General features: G+C 40.5%; 1 protein-coding gene across 6 annotated transcripts; it reads left to right on the forward strand.

The window, feature by feature from the left end:
• Positions 1 to 276: 276 nt before the first annotated feature.
• On the forward strand, positions 277 to 19,131 carry GPR65 (G protein-coupled receptor 65). 6 transcript variants are annotated; one of them, XR_004620214.1, is made up of 4 exons: positions 294 to 371; positions 6,383 to 6,553; positions 16,167 to 16,304; positions 17,935 to 17,997. XR_004620214.1 is itself a non-coding variant. In XM_034642530.1 (3 exons), the coding sequence occupies exon 3, from the start codon at positions 8,213 to 8,215 to the stop codon at positions 9,236 to 9,238; it is 1,026 nt and encodes a 341-aa protein (XP_034498421.1). In that variant the 5' UTR covers positions 294 to 371; positions 6,383 to 6,553; positions 7,757 to 8,212; the 3' UTR covers positions 9,239 to 9,436. The 6 variants fall into 6 exon arrangements, 3 of the variants coding, with proteins under 3 accessions (XP_002926961.1, XP_034498421.1, XP_019663212.1); XR_002144178.2 differs by lacking the exon at positions 6,383 to 6,553 and having other exon boundaries at positions 277 to 371; positions 17,938 to 19,131; XR_002144177.2 differs by lacking the exon at positions 6,383 to 6,553 and having other exon boundaries at positions 277 to 371.
• The last annotated feature ends 102 nt before the right edge of the window (positions 19,132 to 19,233 follow it).

The following is a 19,233-nucleotide window of genomic DNA, read 5'->3' on the forward strand; positions in this document are numbered from 1 at the left end:
TAATAGATATATGTGCAGACAGAATAAATGAATGAGTGAGCGAGTGATTACATGAAATTCTAGTACATATTCTATTAAATAAACACATATAATATCAGTATACATTGTGATTAAGATGCAAAGAGGAAAGTGAATCATAAAAAGTATACTACAGTGGCTAAACAACAAAAGCATCTTAAAATATTTAGGAGACTTCTTTGGTTAAAGCTTGGATAATGTTAAGTCCTCTCTAAGAGGCTGCTTCCTCATTGTTTTGTGATGAAATATGAGTACAATTTCCTGTCCCCTCACTTGGGTTGGTTTCTCAGCTCGGTGCAAGCAGATTAAGCCAGCTCCTCGGTGGACAAGATCGTCACCCCCAAGAAACATGGGTAAGTGTAAGATTAAACAATAAAATAAGATTTTTCTGTAGGTAATATACTTTGGCATGATTGTCAGCAACGTTCACAACCTTTTATCGAGTTTAGGTTATATGAATGTGATGAAGCAGAACTTTATAAGAGAGAGAGAAATGGGGAGATTGACACATGGTTTCCTCTTCTCTGAGCAGTGGTAAAAGGATATCTAAATTGACATTTAGAAATAGTTAGGTAAAACTACCAATATACAAAAGAGGAATATTTATGCTCCATTCGCTTTTCAGGAAACATCATATCGGCAAATTGAATTAAGAGTTTGTGAAGAAATCTACCAGCTCCCAGCTGTAGGGCCATCCTGTACCATTTCCTGATTGGTACAACGGTCTCGTAATACTTTTTATGTCATCAGAAATACTGTCAAATTTGGAAATAGGACTTCCAGTATTAATAAATATTAAGTCATAATTCTTAACAAGTGGCTGTCAGTGTCTAGCACCTAGTAGTCTTAATAAGCCGCTATTAAACCCATCGATGAAGGGAAGGAAGGGTTTCCTATAGCCTGTAGGAAAACATTGTCATCAGTGATTTGTACTAACCAGGAGCTGGTAATAATAGATATATTTTAATACACTGGGGATTATTTTGTTTTGACTTTTGGTAAAAATTCAAGTCAAAATTACTTATCCAAATTTCTTGGCACTGGTTCCAAAAACAATTTTGTACAAATTTTATTAAAGTAGTGAACATGTTATCTGAAAAGAGATATGAATAATAAGAACTATATATTCCATTAAAATCTCACAAGCAAAAAAAAAAAATCTCAGATTCACACAAATTAATTCAACAAGTATTATCTGCAGAGCTTGGTATCATATGTGAAATGTTGCTGTACAAATTACACTCTGAGTGCCCCTGGCATCTCTGCTGTGCTCTGGGTAGATGGTCAAAGATGACCTCCTCTCAGGACATATAGGGGACAGCATAAGGACACCTGCAGACTAGCAGTGTGTCATTAAAACAGTGCTGTCATCTAATACGTAATGAATGCCTCCCACGTGCCAGGAACATCACGTGCGTTCTCATTTTATTGTCACGATAACTCTATAAAGTGGGTGTTAATATTACTTGTGAAGACTGAAACTTAGAGAAGCAGCATCATAGCCAAAAAACCCCCAAGGGCTGTAAGAGCCTTTGGAAAAGTCTCCAGAGCCACATGCAAACGACAGTCTCATAACCACTGCTTCATAACCACCGACAGAGAAGACGCTCTGCTTCATCAAACTATTTGATCTTGTGGTGGTTTTAGTCAAGGCAGGAAACGTTTTTACAGAGAAAGAAATTCATTCCATTGAGAACTTTATAAATCCTCCTAAAATCATGTTTCCCTTTTATCCATCTTTTTTGCTTCCTGAAGAGAAAAGCTGCATACTTATTAAGATGAATAGAGGAGGAAGGGGCACCCACTCCTGGTCCCCCCCACCCCACCCCTGCCCTGACCTCTCAGTCCTGGTCCCAAGGAAGGATGTTTTCAGGGTTGAGGTGTTCTCCCCAGACACGTGAGCCTAGTGATAGATGGGACCCTGTGCAGCCATCAGTGCACAGTTCCATCCTCCATAGCTTACTCAACCCTTTGTGCATTCCAGACTTTTTTCTAGTGTCATTTTCCTTCTTCACTTTTATCCCTTAGAGGTCTCTTTAATGAGGATTTTGGGGGTAAATTTTCTCAGTGGTAGTTTATCTTAATTCGTCCTTAATTTTGCTCTGGTTTTGACATTTAGTTCTGTTGGGTATATAATTATAGGGTGACATAAATTTTCATGGCCACTAGGGAATATCAACCCACTGTCTCCTGGTTTCTCTTATTACTTCTGTGAAGTCCTTCGTCACTCTAAAGTTCATTCTTTGTAGGTACTCCATTTTTTCTCTCTGGCCCTTTTTTTCTTAGTCTTGGATCGGCAGCTTCATTGCAGTGTGGTTAAGTGAATGTAGATTTCCATCTTTGTTTTTAATCCTATTTGGGATTTGCTGGGTTTCATAAATGTGAGGATTCCATGTCCTTCATCAGTCCTGGACAGCTGTCGGTCATTATCTTTTCAAACATTCCCTATTTTCTCTCTTCTGTCCCTTATGGAACTCCAATTAAAATACACGCTGACCTTTTTGCTTTATCCTCCATGGCTTTTCGGTGTTTTTCCCATCTCTTTAACACTCTGATAATTTCGTATTATTTCCTTAGATCTATCTTGCTGTATATTAATTTCCTCTTCAGCTAAAGCTCATCAGTGGGTTAGACCCTGTGTTGGTTTTTTCAATTTAAATTATTACATTTTTTATTTTTGAAAAGCTTTTTTCAATATTAAAAAATGTCAATTCCTTTTTTGTAGTCTCTCGTCCTTGCTCCTGTGTTTCAATTCCTTCCTTTATTTCTTATTTTTTTAAAGATTTTATGTATTTATTTGGGAGAGAGGGGGTATGAGGGGGGTGGGGAGGATCAGAGGCAGAGGGAGAAGCAGGCTCCCTGCTGAGCAGGGCTCCATCGCAGGACCCTGGGGTGATGACCTGAGCCGAAGGCAGACGCTTGGCCAAACTGAGGCACCAGGCGCCCCTCCTTTATTTCTTATTAAACATTCTTGTTTTGTGTTGTATATCAATTTTTTTTCTAAAGTTTTTGTGGATCTGCTACTCATCTTCCTCATTTTGGATGAATCTCAAATGTAGTGGTTAGTGTGTGTGTGTGTGTGTGTGTGTGTGTGTGTGTGTGTGTGTGTTTTAATGAGCTCATATTTGTTAGAACTCTATCTGTGAGGATTCTTTTTTTATTTATATTTTCTGTTGAAATATAGTTGACACACAATATTACATTAGTTTCAGGTGGACAACATAGAAATTCTATGACTCTCTACCTTATTCTATGTTCACGGCAAGTGGAGCTACCCTCTGTCACCGCCACACAACGCAATTACAGTAACACTAACTTGATTCCCTCTGCTGTACCTTTCATCCCTGTGACTTATTCCATAACTGAAAGTCTGTATCTCCGCCTCCCCTTAGCCCAGCTTGCTCACCCTCATGACCCCGCCCTTCTGGCAACCATCCATTCTTTTTGAGAGAATTCTTTGAAGCCTAGGTTGAGAGAACTTTCCTCAAGGGATGATTTGTATCTACTTCTTCCAGGTGCCTAGGATATTTGTTTTTCCATATAGCAAACTTTCATTCTTGGGGAATTCATTTTCGTATTGTTTAAATTATTTATTGTTTGCTTTGGTTTCTATGGATTACTTTTCACATATGAGAAAAGAAGTAAAATCCTATCAGTTCTTAAGAAGGTCTCTATGCTCCATTGCAGGCCACATAGATGCTGGTTAGCTGTCAAGATTCTCTGTAACTCATTCTACAGAGCCTTTGATTTACTTTCTAACTTTTTAATTGCAATTTAACATACATGCAGAAAAACACACATGTCCTAAGTGTACAGCTTGATGAATGCCTACAAAGTGAACACGTTCATGGAATCAACACTCATAGCAAAACCAGAACATGGCAAATTCTCAGAAGTCCCCCTCATGCCCTCTTCCAGTCATTACCCGGCCCCTCCCCCAGGGTAACCACTACCTGACTTCTTTTTTTTCCCTGACATTTAAATGTTACATGTGATACTCCATAACCAAAGCAAACAAGGGTTTGTCCACCTAATGTGCAGCAAGCCAATGAAAAATGTCACTCTTGCAGTGAAGAAAGGTAGGCTATTTATTAGTGAGGTCCCACCCAGGAGAACGGGGAGTCCTGAGCTCCCCAATGGCTTACAGGTGAAGGTTTTGAAGGGCAAAATTTGGGGGAGGGGTCTCCTGCGGAAGTGGACATCATTGAGTGGAGGCCCATGATGTCCTGCTAACAGGTGCTCTGATCCAGTTTCATCCGGCCCCCGAAGGTCTTTTCCATCTCAGGGGACTTAGATTGTGAAAAATATCTTTATTCCTTCTGTTAGAGATTTCATTAGGTACATTTAGTAATTATACCTTTAAGGTAGTGCTGATTAACGACTTGTAAGCTCGTGGGATTGCATTCCTACAGGTTCCCTGGCCCGTCCAGCCATGCCTGCAGGTGGTATAACCTCTAGGGTTCATTCTTTTTTTTAAGAGATTTTATTTATTTATTTGAGAGAGAGAGTGAGAGAGAGAACGAGCGGGGGAGGAGTACAGGGAGAAGAAGAAGCAAACTCCTCACTGAGCAGGGAACCCAATGCGGGACTCAATCCCAGGACCCTGGGATCATGACCTGAGCCCAAGGCAGACGCTTCACTGACTAAGCCACCCAGGCGTCCCTCTAGCATTCGTTCTTGCATCTGAAGTGACAAGATAGATGCAGGCTTCAGCTCCACATGATTTTTGCAACAATGCAGACATATCATGCTACATGTATAGCAATCTCACAATTGGTCTTACCTACATTTTCTTCCTTACCACATTATGAGTGGTGAAAGATAATTAATTTCAACTTTGAAATAATTCACAGTGGATTCTGAACTCAACAACAGATTCTTTGAAGCTCAGTCTCATGACTCTTAAGAACTGGGAGATTGTTTTGAGTGTGGTGGCAGGATATACGCTCCTTTTAGCCATCTATTTCTCAAATCAAGTGCAGGGAAAATTAGAGCCTAAGTAAATCCGACACTTTATCCATTGTAGAAAAGAAATCTATGGGCACATAACAACACATTGTTACTAAGTGTGAGGACATGATGCATGATGATGATTTTTGCAAGTTTATTTGAAGCCTGTGTAGTCTAACAGACAATATGGAAGTGATGCTTTCCAGAAAACATGTGATCACTTTCTGTCCACTTTACAGAAATGATTATTCACAAATTATTTTCTTTAATTAGATCTGTTATTATGGCTAGAAGACTTGTACTACTATTGGTGCTACTATTTCAGTAGAAAATAGAAAATAATTCTCTTCTTTCTCAACAAAGCTGGTTTGCATTGCTGCAAAAATACCTCAGGTTTATAAGGCATTTTTATGTAAAAAGCAGAAAGCAAAATAATTAAGAGTCAAGAGGCTTTATCTGGCATTCCAACCTAGGATTGCGGCCAAGTTCTACCAATGATTAAATAGGTATTTCTGGCTAATGGCTTAATATGTGGCTCAATTCTTTATTTGTAATATAAGGTTATAATAAATAGCACAGAATTGTAGTAACACATAAATTATAACAAAATATGCCATTTTAAATGGTGCCTAGCACATAGAAAGCCTTTAATAAATGGGTCACTGTTCTGATTTCTGACAGTGTAGATTAATTTTACCTACTTTTTAATCAGATAGTATATATTCTTTTGTGCCTGCCTTTTTCTATCACTCTGCATTATGTTTCTGAGCTTCAACTGTGTTACGGTAGGCAGCAATCATTTGTTTATTTTCCTTGATGTATAGATTTCGATTGTGTTAATATTTACTTACCCATCTACTTCTCTGTTCTATTGCAAGTGCTCATGCCACTTGAGGGCCACGACAAATAACAGTACTGTGAATACTCAGTTCTACCCCACATCCTTCAGTAAACACATGTATGTATTTCTGTTGACCACACACCTCGAAGTGGAATTGCTGAACCACATGACATACTCTAGGTGTCAAAACAATTTTCCAACCCACAGTATATGAGTCCAGGCGCTCCACATCCTCACCACAACTTGGTAATTTCTGTCTTTTTCATTTCATTTATTCGGGTGGGTGCATAGTTGTATCTCACTGTGGTTTTAGTTTGTATTTCCTTGATGACTGACAACGTTGAGCACGGGAGATCCAGCACTGACTCATGGCTGGTGTGCCGTTCACAGGACTAAACTACGAGTGTAGACGCAGGCCCCATTCCCAAGGGAGGACCCGCCAGAAGCCTTGAATACTCAGGGATTTTTCAACATGGCTCCTCACGGAAACAGCGGAGACAAGGAACTTGGCCACTTTCCCTGCTGTCTGCAAGCGGCTGTCCAGTTAGTTGCTTTCTTACGTTTATTTTCTAGTTCACCTTTTGCGTGAGGGCCAACGCTCCAGGATCCCCACACGCGTAGGATGGCGAGAACCGCTTCCTGCCTGCTGTGCGCTCGCTCGGTCTCTAGCTTTTCTGCATTAGAGGCTCTCCTTACTGCTTGCCATGCACTCTGCTTCCGGGACGTCCAGAGTCTTCTGCTCAGGTACCTTCCTGACCTCAGCTCCCACTTCCTTTTTTTCCATCACAATTTTTTTTTCCACTCTGTAAGTTTCACCTATTGATATAAAAGATTGGTTTTTTTTCACATTTTGTTCATATTTCTAGGTGGGGTAAAACAAGAAGATTTGGGGGATTTTAGTGCTGCACTTTAAGAGTGACATATAAACAGGTGCTCTAAATATGGTTTCTTTTGCTCGCGGAACCCTTGTGACTTGTGGTAGCAAGGCCTCTGCTGTGCTCAGGGCTCACTCAGACTTGGAAAGGAGTTGTTTTGGTGACCTCAGGCACACAACAAGAAGTCATATCTTTCTTTCCTCCCTGTATAGTGCCTCTACCGAGTGTTCTGTGAAGTTCTCCATCACATAAGTCATCCAAAGCACTAATAGGCCTCACTAGCAAGGGAATATAGACAGAAGTATTTCTTTACTCCACTAGGAAAAGAAGGATGGGGTCTCTGTTCCTAAGTGAATCTATAACAACAGACCTTTAAAAAAACTAAGCTCATAAGCAATCAGATACAAAGGTAGACGCTGATAATGACAAGATTTTGCCCAGAATTGAGAACATTCTGCCCTCTCTTTCACCAAAGTACAGGAAAGATAAAGTGCCCCCAAAAGAAGCAAAGGGAAAACAAAAGATTCAGCGCTGTCTAATGATTTATGAAGTTCCAGCAAGCCGCTGTAATTTTAAAATAGTTCACTCTATTATATTTCTTGTGACAATATTTTCTTCGCTAATAAGCTGATGTTGAAAGTGCCTCATACCTAGATTGCATATGAAATTAAACATTTTAAGTCATATAACTATACAGTTTATCATAAAACTCAAAAGCATTTACTGATTACAAACAAATCATGACATCTGCCATTTTTATTAGCTCTGAAAATGACATTGTAACTTTAGTTCTGTGATCATGTCCAGTGAGAAATAGAATTCTCGGAATATTCTCTATAATACAATAGAATTTAATCTATCCTCTTGTGGATGATTCTTATTTGAAATAGAGAAAAATCCTCAGCTTGATTTCGTTCACTGAAGTCACTTAAATAATTTGCCTTTTTGAACACCTTCATTGTAATTTAATACATTTTTGATATCTTCAAGAAATGAAATAAAAGAAGATTGTTTCAAAAGCATGATACATCTGCTAAACATCTAAACTATCCTAGTTCATCTTTCATTACAGAAACAAAGGCATTTTAAAAAGAGATGTCAATCTCTGTGAAAACAAAGCCCTCTATATTCATGTGTGCGCCAATTTCCTACGTTTTGTGAAGAAAAACAAAATGGGGACAACACTCTGCGGACGCTAAGGGATGACCCAGGTGGTCCCTGGGGATTCCTCATCAGCATTCTGTGATAATAAGAACGTGGACTTCTGCTCGTTAAAATCCACTGACCTTTGTGGCTAACTACCAGGAGGCTGGATTCTGACTTCCAACCATCGATATCTTTGTGGAAGTTGGTGTACATCCACCCTTTAAAAGCACCGATGAATGAATCAGAACTTTTGAAAGCAAAGAAAAATGCACACGTTTTAGTAAAAAAGAATGAGATGTTAAAAACAAACTGGAAGGAGGCAAGACTTACCTTGCTATTTACCTTCTAAGAACAAATGTCGTTGCCACCTTAAGAGGAGAAGATGAACAGCACCTGTATTGCAGAACAGCACGACCTGGATCACTATTTGTTTCCGGTTGTTTATATCTTTGTGGTCATAGCCAGTGTCCCAGCCAACATCGGATCTCTATGTGTGTCTTTTCTGCAAGCAAAGAAGGAGAATGAGCTAGGAATTTACCTCTTCAGTTTATCACTCTCAGATCTGCTCTACACATTAACTCTCCCTCTCTGGATTGATTACACTTGGAATAATGACAACTGGACTTTCTCTCCTGCCTTGTGCAAGGCGAGCGCTTTCTTCATGTACATGAACTTTTACAGCAGCACGGCCTTCCTCACCTGCATCGCCGTTGATCGGTACTTAGCAGTGGTCCACCCTTTGAGGTTTTCTTTTCTAAGGACGAGAAGATTTGCCTTCATGGTCAGCCTATCCATCTGGGTATTGGAAACCATGTTCAATGGTGTCATCCTGTGGGAAGACGAAACGACCATAGAGTATTGTGATCCGCAAAAGTCGAATTTTACTTTATGCTACGACAAGTACCCCCTGGAGAAGTGGCAAATTCGTTTCAACTTCTTTAGGACGTGTACAGGCTACGCAATACCGTTGGTCATTATCATGATTTGCAACCAGAAGGTCTACCAAGCTGTGCAGCATAATCAAGCCACGGAAAACAGTGAAAAGAAGAGAATCATAAAACTCCTTGTTAGTATCACATTGACTTTTGTCTTGTGTTTTACTCCCTTTCATGTGATGTTGCTGATTCGCAGCATCTTAGAGCATGATGTGAACTTCAGTGAACCTGTCTTTAACCACCACAAATCTGGGAGGCAGACTTATAAAATGTATAGAATCACGGTTGCATTAACAAGTTTAAATTGTGTCGCAGATCCAATTCTGTACTGTTTTGTAACTGAGACGGGAAGATCTGATATGTGGAATATATTAAAATGCTGTATGGGGAAGCTTAATAACTCAAAAGGACAAAGGAAAAGCATACTTTCTATGTCTACCAGAGACACTGTGGAATTAGAAATCCTGGAATAGAAGCAAAGAATTTTTTTTAAGGTACACGGTATCATATCATCAAGATTATATTTTGAAGAGGAAATCAAGCATGGGTGGGGGTGAAGTGTTCCAATTGAATATTTTAATCCTCTTCAATGGAAATCTTTTAGAAGTGTACTGTATGGTTCCCTGACTGTCATTAAATTGAATATTAAATAAAATTTAATATTCTTCTAATGACTCAGGATCATTATTATCAATGACAATTGTTGTTGTTTTTAATCTGTGCTATAACCTTATGGAACTCTGTGTCCTTAAATCAGTGAGCTTTGTGTCTGGTTTTCATGATTTTTGTCACTCTTTCTATGGATTTCAGACCATCAACAATCAGTTTTCCCCACTGTGTGTATCTGTCTCCAACAATCCCAACTACTAAATACTGCTTCTAATCTTCTCATTAGGTAACAAATATTTATTGGGCCCCCTCTGTGTACTAGACTTTGTGTTAAGAGGTTACAAAAGAACTGGTCTTATGAAGCCTTATTAAGCTTACCTCAGTTTGGAAACCTGGTAAGACTTTTTATAAAGAAAAAGTAAATAGGACTCTGAAGGCCTCTTACAAGATATAAAGCTATGGGCTACATGAATGCTTTCTCAGCTGCTCACAGACCTTCTTTATTTTCTTTAAAATCATAAATTTAAAAAATTACAGTTGAGTACAACATAGCTGAAATTACCAGAAGTTTAATGTCTAGACAAAAAGACATATTATAAACAACATAGGCATTTATGCCATTAAATCTTACAGTCAGGGATTTCTTTTTGGACTTAGACTATTTAGAGAATCTTGATATAATATATTCTTTTATGTTTATATTTCTTCATTGTGGAAATCACTCTGCCTAATTTTCAGTAGGCATTCAGTAAGTAAACATCTTTATGAACCAAAATATTTTTTCAGATTTTTAAGGATTTTTTTTTTAAATCATGCATTACTCCTTCTCTCCTTCTTTCTCTTTCCTGTCTGTTTCCTATCTGTTCCTTCTACTCCCCCTCCCTGCAAAATGATCTGATAGCAAACGTCTTGGTACCATTTAGTGCCGTCACATTAGAAAACAAACGTCCTGGGAACAAGAAAGACTGTTTCTTTTCAATAATAAAATCAGTGAGTACACAAGCTGACTACATTTTCTTTTTTCTTTTTTTTTTTTTTTTAAAGATTTTATTTATTTATTCGATAGAGATAGAGACAGCCAGCGAGAGAGGGAACACAAGCAGGGGGAGTGGGAGAGGAAGAAGCAGGCTCATAGCGGAGGAGCCTGATGTGGGGCTCGATCCCATAACGCCGGGATCACGCCCTGAGCCGAAGGCAGACGCTTAACCGCTGTGCCACCCAGGCGCCCCTGACTACATTTTCTATTAAGGTTTTCTGTGATGGTTTAGGTATACAAAAGAAAACCACCTTGCTTTGAGGTCACGTGCATATTCTCTGTTTTTTGTATTTTTGTGATCAAAAAGTTTTTGGAGAATTAATAGATTCTGTCTGGTCACACTGAGATACATTTCCATACACTTAAAAGCTAAAGATATACCATTAAAATGAAGAGTAATTATAATAGTTTAGGCTGTTTGATTAATTATTGATAAATTATTGGCCACCTATAAGTTGGATGCTTGTAAAACTAAGAGATCCAAAATCAATTTTGTCCCTATCTGAAAACTCAGATGCTGATTGTCTTGTGCACGATCATACAGTTAGTTGGAAGCGGGGTCAGGCGTGAACCCCCAAACCCTGACTTCCTTCCAGAGTTGCTTTTCCTCGTTTATGTTTATTTGTTTGTTTATTTGTTTTTAACATTGCTACCATTTCTTTCTCTAGGGCGGCAAAAGGTTTATATGCATGAAGAACTGTTCACGAGAGTCATTGGACTTAGATGAGGATAAGGGGAAAAAGAAGAGTTATTTTATTAATGAATGCCTCTGGAAATGTAACAAATCATATGGACAGTAACTAAGCTCATCTGTTACCAAGAGCTGGTTATGTATAACCAACCTCAGTTGGTTATATAAAGAGATGGGGCAAATACCCTTAATAAGGACGTCCTACCGAATGACTGACAACAGAATCATGGATTTAGAATGTTGTAGGTTAAGTTAAAAATGAACCAGGCCACCCAAATCTTTGAGCAGCCTATCCATGCTGTCTGAGTAGGGCCGGTCTCAGAGAACCCACGGTAGCAAGATGCTCCCATGATTTTAGGCAAAGCACTCTAGATATGGTCTAAAATTTTCTACAGTCCTGACATTAGAAAGTTAATCCTTCAGTTTTGGAAAGCTTTTTCAGTTCCTAATTACAGTCCTCCATAAAACTGTAAGAATGTCTTAAAGGAGAAAGACCCTATAGCTCTCTTAAAGGAGAAAGACCCTATAGCTATTATCACCTGGGACTTCGTTGGCATAAGACCCAGCCTGGAACACTACCGACCACCCACTGTTTGACCTTAAAGAATTTTTGTGTTCTCCCTAAGGCTCAGGTTCGATACACTGCAGGGGCAAGAGTAACACTTGCTTTTAACAAGCGGGTGTGAAAACCACTTTGTAGAAGGTGATGAGATTTCTCAATGTTCATTATTAGCTATTCTCTTTATCAGGATTAGTGGATAGCTACCCAAGAGATAGAAAAGTCCCCAGGACCCCGGGGTAGGAATGCGGCAATGGGAGTCGACAAGAGCTGTTTCCAGCACACCCCTGCTCTAGTTCCTTCTTCCAGGGGGCTAACCACATCCGTTAAGGTAATTTAAGGGCCTCCGTTGTTCCTGGCTCCGTGGCACGTTCTCAGTAGAGCCTGTTCCTGGGAGTTCACAATGCTGAGGAGATACACACTATGGACATTGCCATGAATAGAGGGGTGGACACCCATTTTTAATTGGTTTAAATTTCCTACTTTTTATTTCCTTATTCAGATTTATTCATTTATTTATTTAAGAGAGAGAGAGAGAGAGAAAGAACACACATGTGGGGAGTGTTGGGGCAGAGGGAGGAGAGAGAATCTCAAGCAGACTCCCCGCTGACCGGGGAGCCTGATGTAGGGCTCCGTCTCATGGCCCTGAGATCACGGCCTGGGCGGAAATCAAGAGTCAGACGCTTAACTGATTGCACCACCCAGGCGCCCCTATTTTTTAATCTAATGAGCTCAGACCTCTTAGATAAGCCGGTGAGGAAACTGAGCACGGGTTTTTAAAACCTCCATTTTTCCTACGTCGTCTGAAGCAGCTTCGTGGATGAAGGAGAAATGAAAACACATCAAAAGTAACCAGCTCGTTAAGATCAAATGATACAGCGTCCTTTCCGGAGGGGCAACCCAAGCAATCTGCTTCCCCAACCTCATTTATTCCGTTTTTCTCTTTGCAATTTAAACCATACATTCTCCCCAAGACATGATGTTTCCATTCTTGAATGTTAGGATCAAGTAAACAATTATTTCCCAATGGCCTCTGTTGACCCTGTGAACTTGATTTACTTATTTTGAGTTATGCAGTACCAATTTTAAAATAGAATCTATGGTGCATGGCGCATAAGCATTTCTTTTTCCAACACTTTTGTCTCGCCCTGGGCTTCTTTTAGTCCAGCCGCCACTGTCATCATTCTGTCATTTATGCATGGGGCCTCTGTCCTTTCCTAAGCCCATCCACAGGTTGCTATGGAAACACAGCAGCTGCTGTAACACCCTGACCCAAGAAGGCCTTTGTGACAACAGACTTCTTTGTCTAGGTCCATCGGGTGACCTGCCAGGAATCAGTAGGCTGTTCCTCTAACAGACACACCCACACACAAACAACACGTATTCCCCAACACAAACAACCTGCCCCATGTCACAAATACAAACCAACAAAAACTCCTGGAATCCGTTAGCCCGTGTTGTACTATCGTTCAAGATGCCTAATACCAACTAGGAGAACACATGTTACCTCCTTAATTTCGGAAACAATGCCTCCTGTGCGTGTTTTCATTTTGTTGTTTACTAAATTAGCAGTCGGGGGTGGGGCCTTGTTCAGATCCTCCCTGCCTGTCCCTACTCCCTTCGCTTTCCCTCAGCCAGAAGTGGCTACCAAGGACTACTCTGGAAAATAGTGTTCTGGAAAAATCCAGTTCCGACTGGGTTGCTGTATTCACATCTTCTGGGCAGACACCTATGGGGGAAAATAATAGGAGGTTAATTTAAAAGAAAGCAGGAATGTCCTGTGTTCTTTGTTCATAACGTAAACACCTGATTGGATTCAACTTAAAAACAAATGACCATTCATTTCTTTTTCTCTTTGGCACTCCGTCCCGCTTAAAGATGGAGCGCAAGGTGATGAAGTTCATGTTATTTAGCTGCCTTAGCTGAATGCCCCCTTGTTTGCAGGAATAAGCAGACAAGGGCAAATTGGGTCGAACTGGGGTGAGGGAGAAGAAAGCCATGTGGCAGTTTAGATTCCTTCTCCAAAGATCCTTTTTTTGCTACATCATTCGTCACTGGCCAAGAAAAATCACACAGAAACCTTGCCTGTGACCACTAGATGTCGATCATGTTCTATTTAGAACCTTGTGGTTCTCCCGCTAACTGCCACTCCCAAAGAACAGAGTAGAGCGATGGGATGTTCTATCCAAGAAACAAGAAATATCCCCTAGAAATTGTAAGTGAAGGGGGGGAAATGGTGAAATTCAGTTTGTCTCATTTGTTTCTCCGCTTTCTAGAAAGCTCAGTAATCACAGGTAATTTCACTGGGTTTAAACTCCATGTATCATTTTTTTTCAGCTTTGCTCAAAATCGGTCAATCCATGTAAGAGAACATAACTGTAATTTCTGCTGGATGTGGATACAATGTGGATAACTTGTCCTTGTTCGGTTATCCTTCCCATGTAAGAAAATACTCACCACCTTTCACGTTGGTAGAAACATAAAATATTTGAGCTATCAGAAGTTTGCAATTTTGTCTACTATGATCAAATTATTATCTATGAAATTCAAGATGTAATTCAAAATATGTATGATTTTCAATTTCAAATTTATTATTATTATATCTCAGCACTGTAAAACTGTATCTGTTATTTTGAACTGTTTGAATCTGTTCCTTCCCAAAGAACAACAATGCAGTCATGATTTAACAGCATTTGCATATCATTAAATACATAATGGCCTGTAATCTGTTTCTTCTGCCTATAATTTTCTTAAGTCCTTTATGAAACAACAGTGAATTTTTACACATTTAGGAAATAGGTTATGATTTCTCAAATGATGTTGTAATTATGTGTTCAAAAAGCAAGCCAGTAAAGAAACGATCTTGGGAAGTTTCCATATTGTTCGGTATAAGCTTGAGAATAAAAATATAAATTTTGTTATCTGGGAAATGTGTGCTCAATTAATTTTGAACCAAGTACAATCAAGAAATCTTGCTACAATTATTTGACTTGCCAGTGCTATGAAAAATATTCACGTGAGCTCTCAGCACTTCATCGATCCTTCTCGGATATGTAATTAACTCATAAACATCCTTCTAAAAGAAATCTTTCCGAAATTATTGTAAAATCTCTGGTCTTGGCTCCAAGACTATTGACGCTTACTTACAAATGGATTAACTTGGAAACCCTGATTTCATTTCACAGTTAATTATATCACATCAAAGGATTAAAATAATGGACTAAAAAGTGCCTCCGTAGAAATGCCCGAGAGAGGGGTACCGTGAGCCTTTGGAAGCCTGCGCATGAGTGCCAGATCTACCAGATTCTATTAGTGTTTTTAGAAATAGAGATAACTAAACAATATCCTCTCTCATGCCATTCTCCCTTTCATGGAATTGACACTTGCTGATGTTAAGGAATGCTGTTGTGAATGAATCATCAGGGCAATGCTTTCAGTGCCTCTCTGGCAGTTCACCCAGAAGGGAAAGTGTGACCTCTGTGTTCAAAGGGACTACAGGAAAGGAGGACCCACTGCATTGTAGCACTTGGCCCGTCTTCCCTGGATTACAGGATTGCCACGGCAAAGCAGGGTCTGGCATAAGCAGAGATTCTCCTTCTTGCTTTACAGATCTTGTTCTGACCCCTAAAAGGACTACTATTAAGGGTGTTCTCAACTGGTGATCAGGATTGTTTGTTGAGTGGTTAAACAATAAGTCAATTAATGGAGTGAACCAAGAATAGTACAATTTCAGCCTTTGTCCTAACCCTGGAGTTGAGTATCTGAAATCCTTGGAACAATTTGTATGCTGGTTGTAAATTTTTAAAGATTATAAGGGAAAATAAGTTTTAAGGAGAAAGAGTTTCCTTTTAAGAAAGCCTTAATTAACATTTGAGGGGCACCTGGGTGGCTTAGTTGGTTAAGTGTCTGCCTTCGGCTCAAGTCATGATCCCAGGGTCTTGGGATCCAGTTCCACATCAGGCTTCCTGCTCAGCAGGGAATCTGCTTCTCCCTCTCCCTCTGACCCTCCTCCCTGCCTGTGCTCTCTCTCTGTCACAAATAAATAAATACAATGTTTAAAAAAAAAAAAACAGAAGCAGATATTATCAATGACATTTTACTCATCTTAAATTGATAAAAACAGGAAGTGTCATGTTGATTTCCATCCATCATTCCTTACTCATAAGAAATTTTAGGATGTTCATTCCCTAAATCTTTAGTAAGATGGTAAAAAATTAACTTGATCTTACTGCAGACCCTACAATGGCATGAGTCTGTTCAATGATTCGGTGCTACAAAAAAATACTGCTGCCTTTTCTTTAAGACAGATAAATTGTAACTCCCAGCCCAGATACCACCAAGCTATAGAAAATTCCATCCCAGTCATTCCTGGGCTGTCTTCCTCTTTCAGGTTTATACCAGAATCAGGGAGGTTTACACGATGCTAAGAAAATAGAGGAGGCTAGCAATCACCAGGGACGTTATCAAAGTCGTCATGGTCCTTTGCACCTCACTGGTTCTTTGCAGCCTCCCTGACTATCCTGGGGCACAGAGCTCATTGAGAAGACTGAGTAGAAGCCGGCTAATGACCCAGATGCCTGTGCACTGACATTCCCTGCAAAATCCGTGTAGTTCTTGGCTTCCCGAGTGGAGCATGCACCTGAGGTAAGCCGATCAAAGCCCCCCAATGCCCTGGACCAATGATGGGTTGAGTGGTGAGCACGTGACCTAACCCGCTTTTAATGCTGGGACAAAGGCTCTTGCTGTTGCTCTGGGTGACGTGCTCGGCGAACGAGGTGCTGGAATCTCGGCGGCCATCTTGTGGTTATGAAATACCCATCACGTGGAAGAAAGAAGAATTCAGGGAATCACAGAGCCCTGGAGCTGGGTCCTATGATGTGATGAGTCTCTGCGCATGGCAGCTACATGAACCAAATAAGACTCCTTGTTCTTCAAATCTGAGTCAGGTTTTTTTCCTTTTTAAAAGCCCAAAGTTTTGGAACAGGAAAGTGAGGATGATGTCAGACTATTGAAGAAGCAGGGCTGAGGAAGTTTGATGGAGAGGGCAGTGAGGACACATCTAGCCAGTGAAGTTAGCAGCCCTTGTTAGTAAATGGTAGCGAAATAACCGTTTAAACTGTTTCTTGCTACAACCTGGGACACAGAAAATGCCTACCAAGGCTCTACGTCAGGGAATTGTGAAAAAATTAAACTAAATTTTAAAAATCAAGACGTTGGAGTTTTTGAGCTTTTTACAGGCTTCGACAAGGTTCTGCAAGAGAAAGGTAAAATGATTCAATTTTTGTTGAGACCTTTCCTGATATGTTTTCAAATCTAGTAAATACTGCTGCCCTGAGGGGCCCACGCACTGAAGAGATATGTTTTCATGCTTCAGGAAAAGCGAATTATAGCTAGAAAAAGGAAGTCAATATTATTTGTGAGTCACTGGTGAGCAGATTCTCAAAAGCTAGACATTATGGAGAAAGAAAAGAATTTTTAAAACTCCTTCGGCTTGCATTTCATATAAAGAACCAGACTGGGTGACTTAAACTTGGAGTCTTTTGAGAAGCCAAGGGAAGCGAGGACACAGGATATAAACAAAGCTCTTGTTATGCAAGAAGTTTAAAAAGCCTGGCCTCCTCGCCCCAGTGGACTATGTGGAGGAGACAAGGAAGAATTAGAATAAATACATCAGAGACAAATGTTGAACCTCATGATCTGAGGAGCAGTAGGAACTTCCGGAGTGGGTGGGAGAGAATAGTCAACGCTGGTAACCTGCTTTCCCTACAGGCAGCAGCAAACCTCTGGGAGAAACCCCACATTCATTATGAGGTATATCAATGTGGTACAAAAATAGAGATTAGCGTACAGTTGTGCAGGTTGAGCACTGCACAAGAAACCTATGTCTAAGGAGCACCATTCATTTCACAGACATTGTAGATTTGTACACTTATTATGGCAGCTTTAGAGCATTGGCAGCAAAGTGTTATAACAAAGTCAGTGTGACAGGAAGGAAAGTGTCTTAAGGAAGACACATTTTTTTTTCTAATTTGCATAGAATGCCCTGTGAGCAGCTTAACCTTGCCTTAATCTTGCCTCACCCCTGCCACCACAGGGTTGTGTAAGCCTCTTCAACTCAAGAGCCATCATGGGAGGAGCTAGGATATGTGAAACATATCTGAAAAATTGAGTGTTTACCCCAAAGGAGCTGAGTTAACCCAATTAGACAGTTTATGCAGGAAGAGGTGGAGATATTTTTCACAAACAGAATAATTTTTTGTACCTTGCTTCCCAGCAGGTTGGTGACTCAGAAGGAAGACGAGACCTGTTCCAAAAAATAAAGCTACTTCTTTAGTGTGCAGAATTGAGTTGTAGTGTGACGTCTGCCTCCCAGATGCTGAAGCTTTGACCGGAGGCGACTGCTGGAACAGAGGGAGAAGGAAACATACTTTTCTTGAAAATAATCTTGTCTACCCGTGACCTACAAGCCAGGTTGACTACAGGTCCAGTCACTGGAGCAGTGGTTCTCAAACGTCAATGTCTGTAAGAATCACCTGGGAATCTTAGTTTAAAAGACCTTTGTTCAATAATTCTGAGGCAGACACTGAGATGCTGCATTCCTAACAAGTTCTCAGGTACTGCTGATGCTGCCAGACCCTGGGTCCAGGTGTTGAGTTGCTCAGTTTTGGAGACTAGAGCCATGGCTCTCAGACTGTTGCATGCAACAGAATCACCCGGAACGCTTGTTAGAATGGAGAGCTGTGCCCCTACAACCTTGTGATTCCTAATAAGACATACTCAGCTGGTCTCCGTCCCTGTTTCTGACACAGAGCTCCTAAAATCCTGGGGATTTCCTAAGTGATAAAAGCACTAGGGGTGCCTCTGGTTCTAATATTTGATCTTTGGCCCCATCTCTGTGACACAAGCCTCCTGAAAGCCTTGTAAATTTCTAAGTGACAGGGGTACCTTTTATTTTAACGAGGTGGCTGGGTGGGGTTCTAGATGGAGCCTAGCTGAGGCTGGTCACTGGAGAGAACAAGAGATGATTAGAAGTTTAGAATTTTCAGCTCCCCCCCCCCACGTTCTCTTGGGAAAAGAAAAGGTTTGAAGATGGAGTTAATGATTGATCGTGCCTCCCTGAGGCAGCCTCCCTAAAAACCCCCAAGGTTGAGTTGGGAGAGCTTCCAGCTGGGCAAACACATTCATACTGGGAGGATAATGCACCCCAACTCCACAGGGACAGAAGCTCCTGCACTTGGGACCTCCCAGACCTCACCCTGTGACTCTTCATCTGGCCGTTCATCCATACCCTTTAGCATACCCTTTAATAAACTGGTCCACTTAGGGGCCCCTGTGTGGCTCAGTCAGTTGAGTGTCTGCCTTCGGCTCAGGTCATGACCCCACTGGGATCGAATCCGGCATCTGGCTCCCTGCTTAGTCCTCCCTCTCCCTCTGCCCCTTCCCCTGCTCGTGCTCTCTCTCAAGTAAATAAATAAAACTTTAAAAACAATGAATACATAAACTGGTCCATATATGTGTTTCCTAGAGTTCTATGAGTAGCTCTAGCAAGCTAGTGGAACCCAAGAAGGGCTTA

This window comes from Ailuropoda melanoleuca, chromosome 14, assembly GCF_002007445.2.
Source record: "Ailuropoda melanoleuca isolate Jingjing chromosome 14, ASM200744v2, whole genome shotgun sequence".
Lineage (NCBI taxonomy): Eukaryota > Metazoa > Chordata > Mammalia > Carnivora > Ursidae > Ailuropoda > Ailuropoda melanoleuca.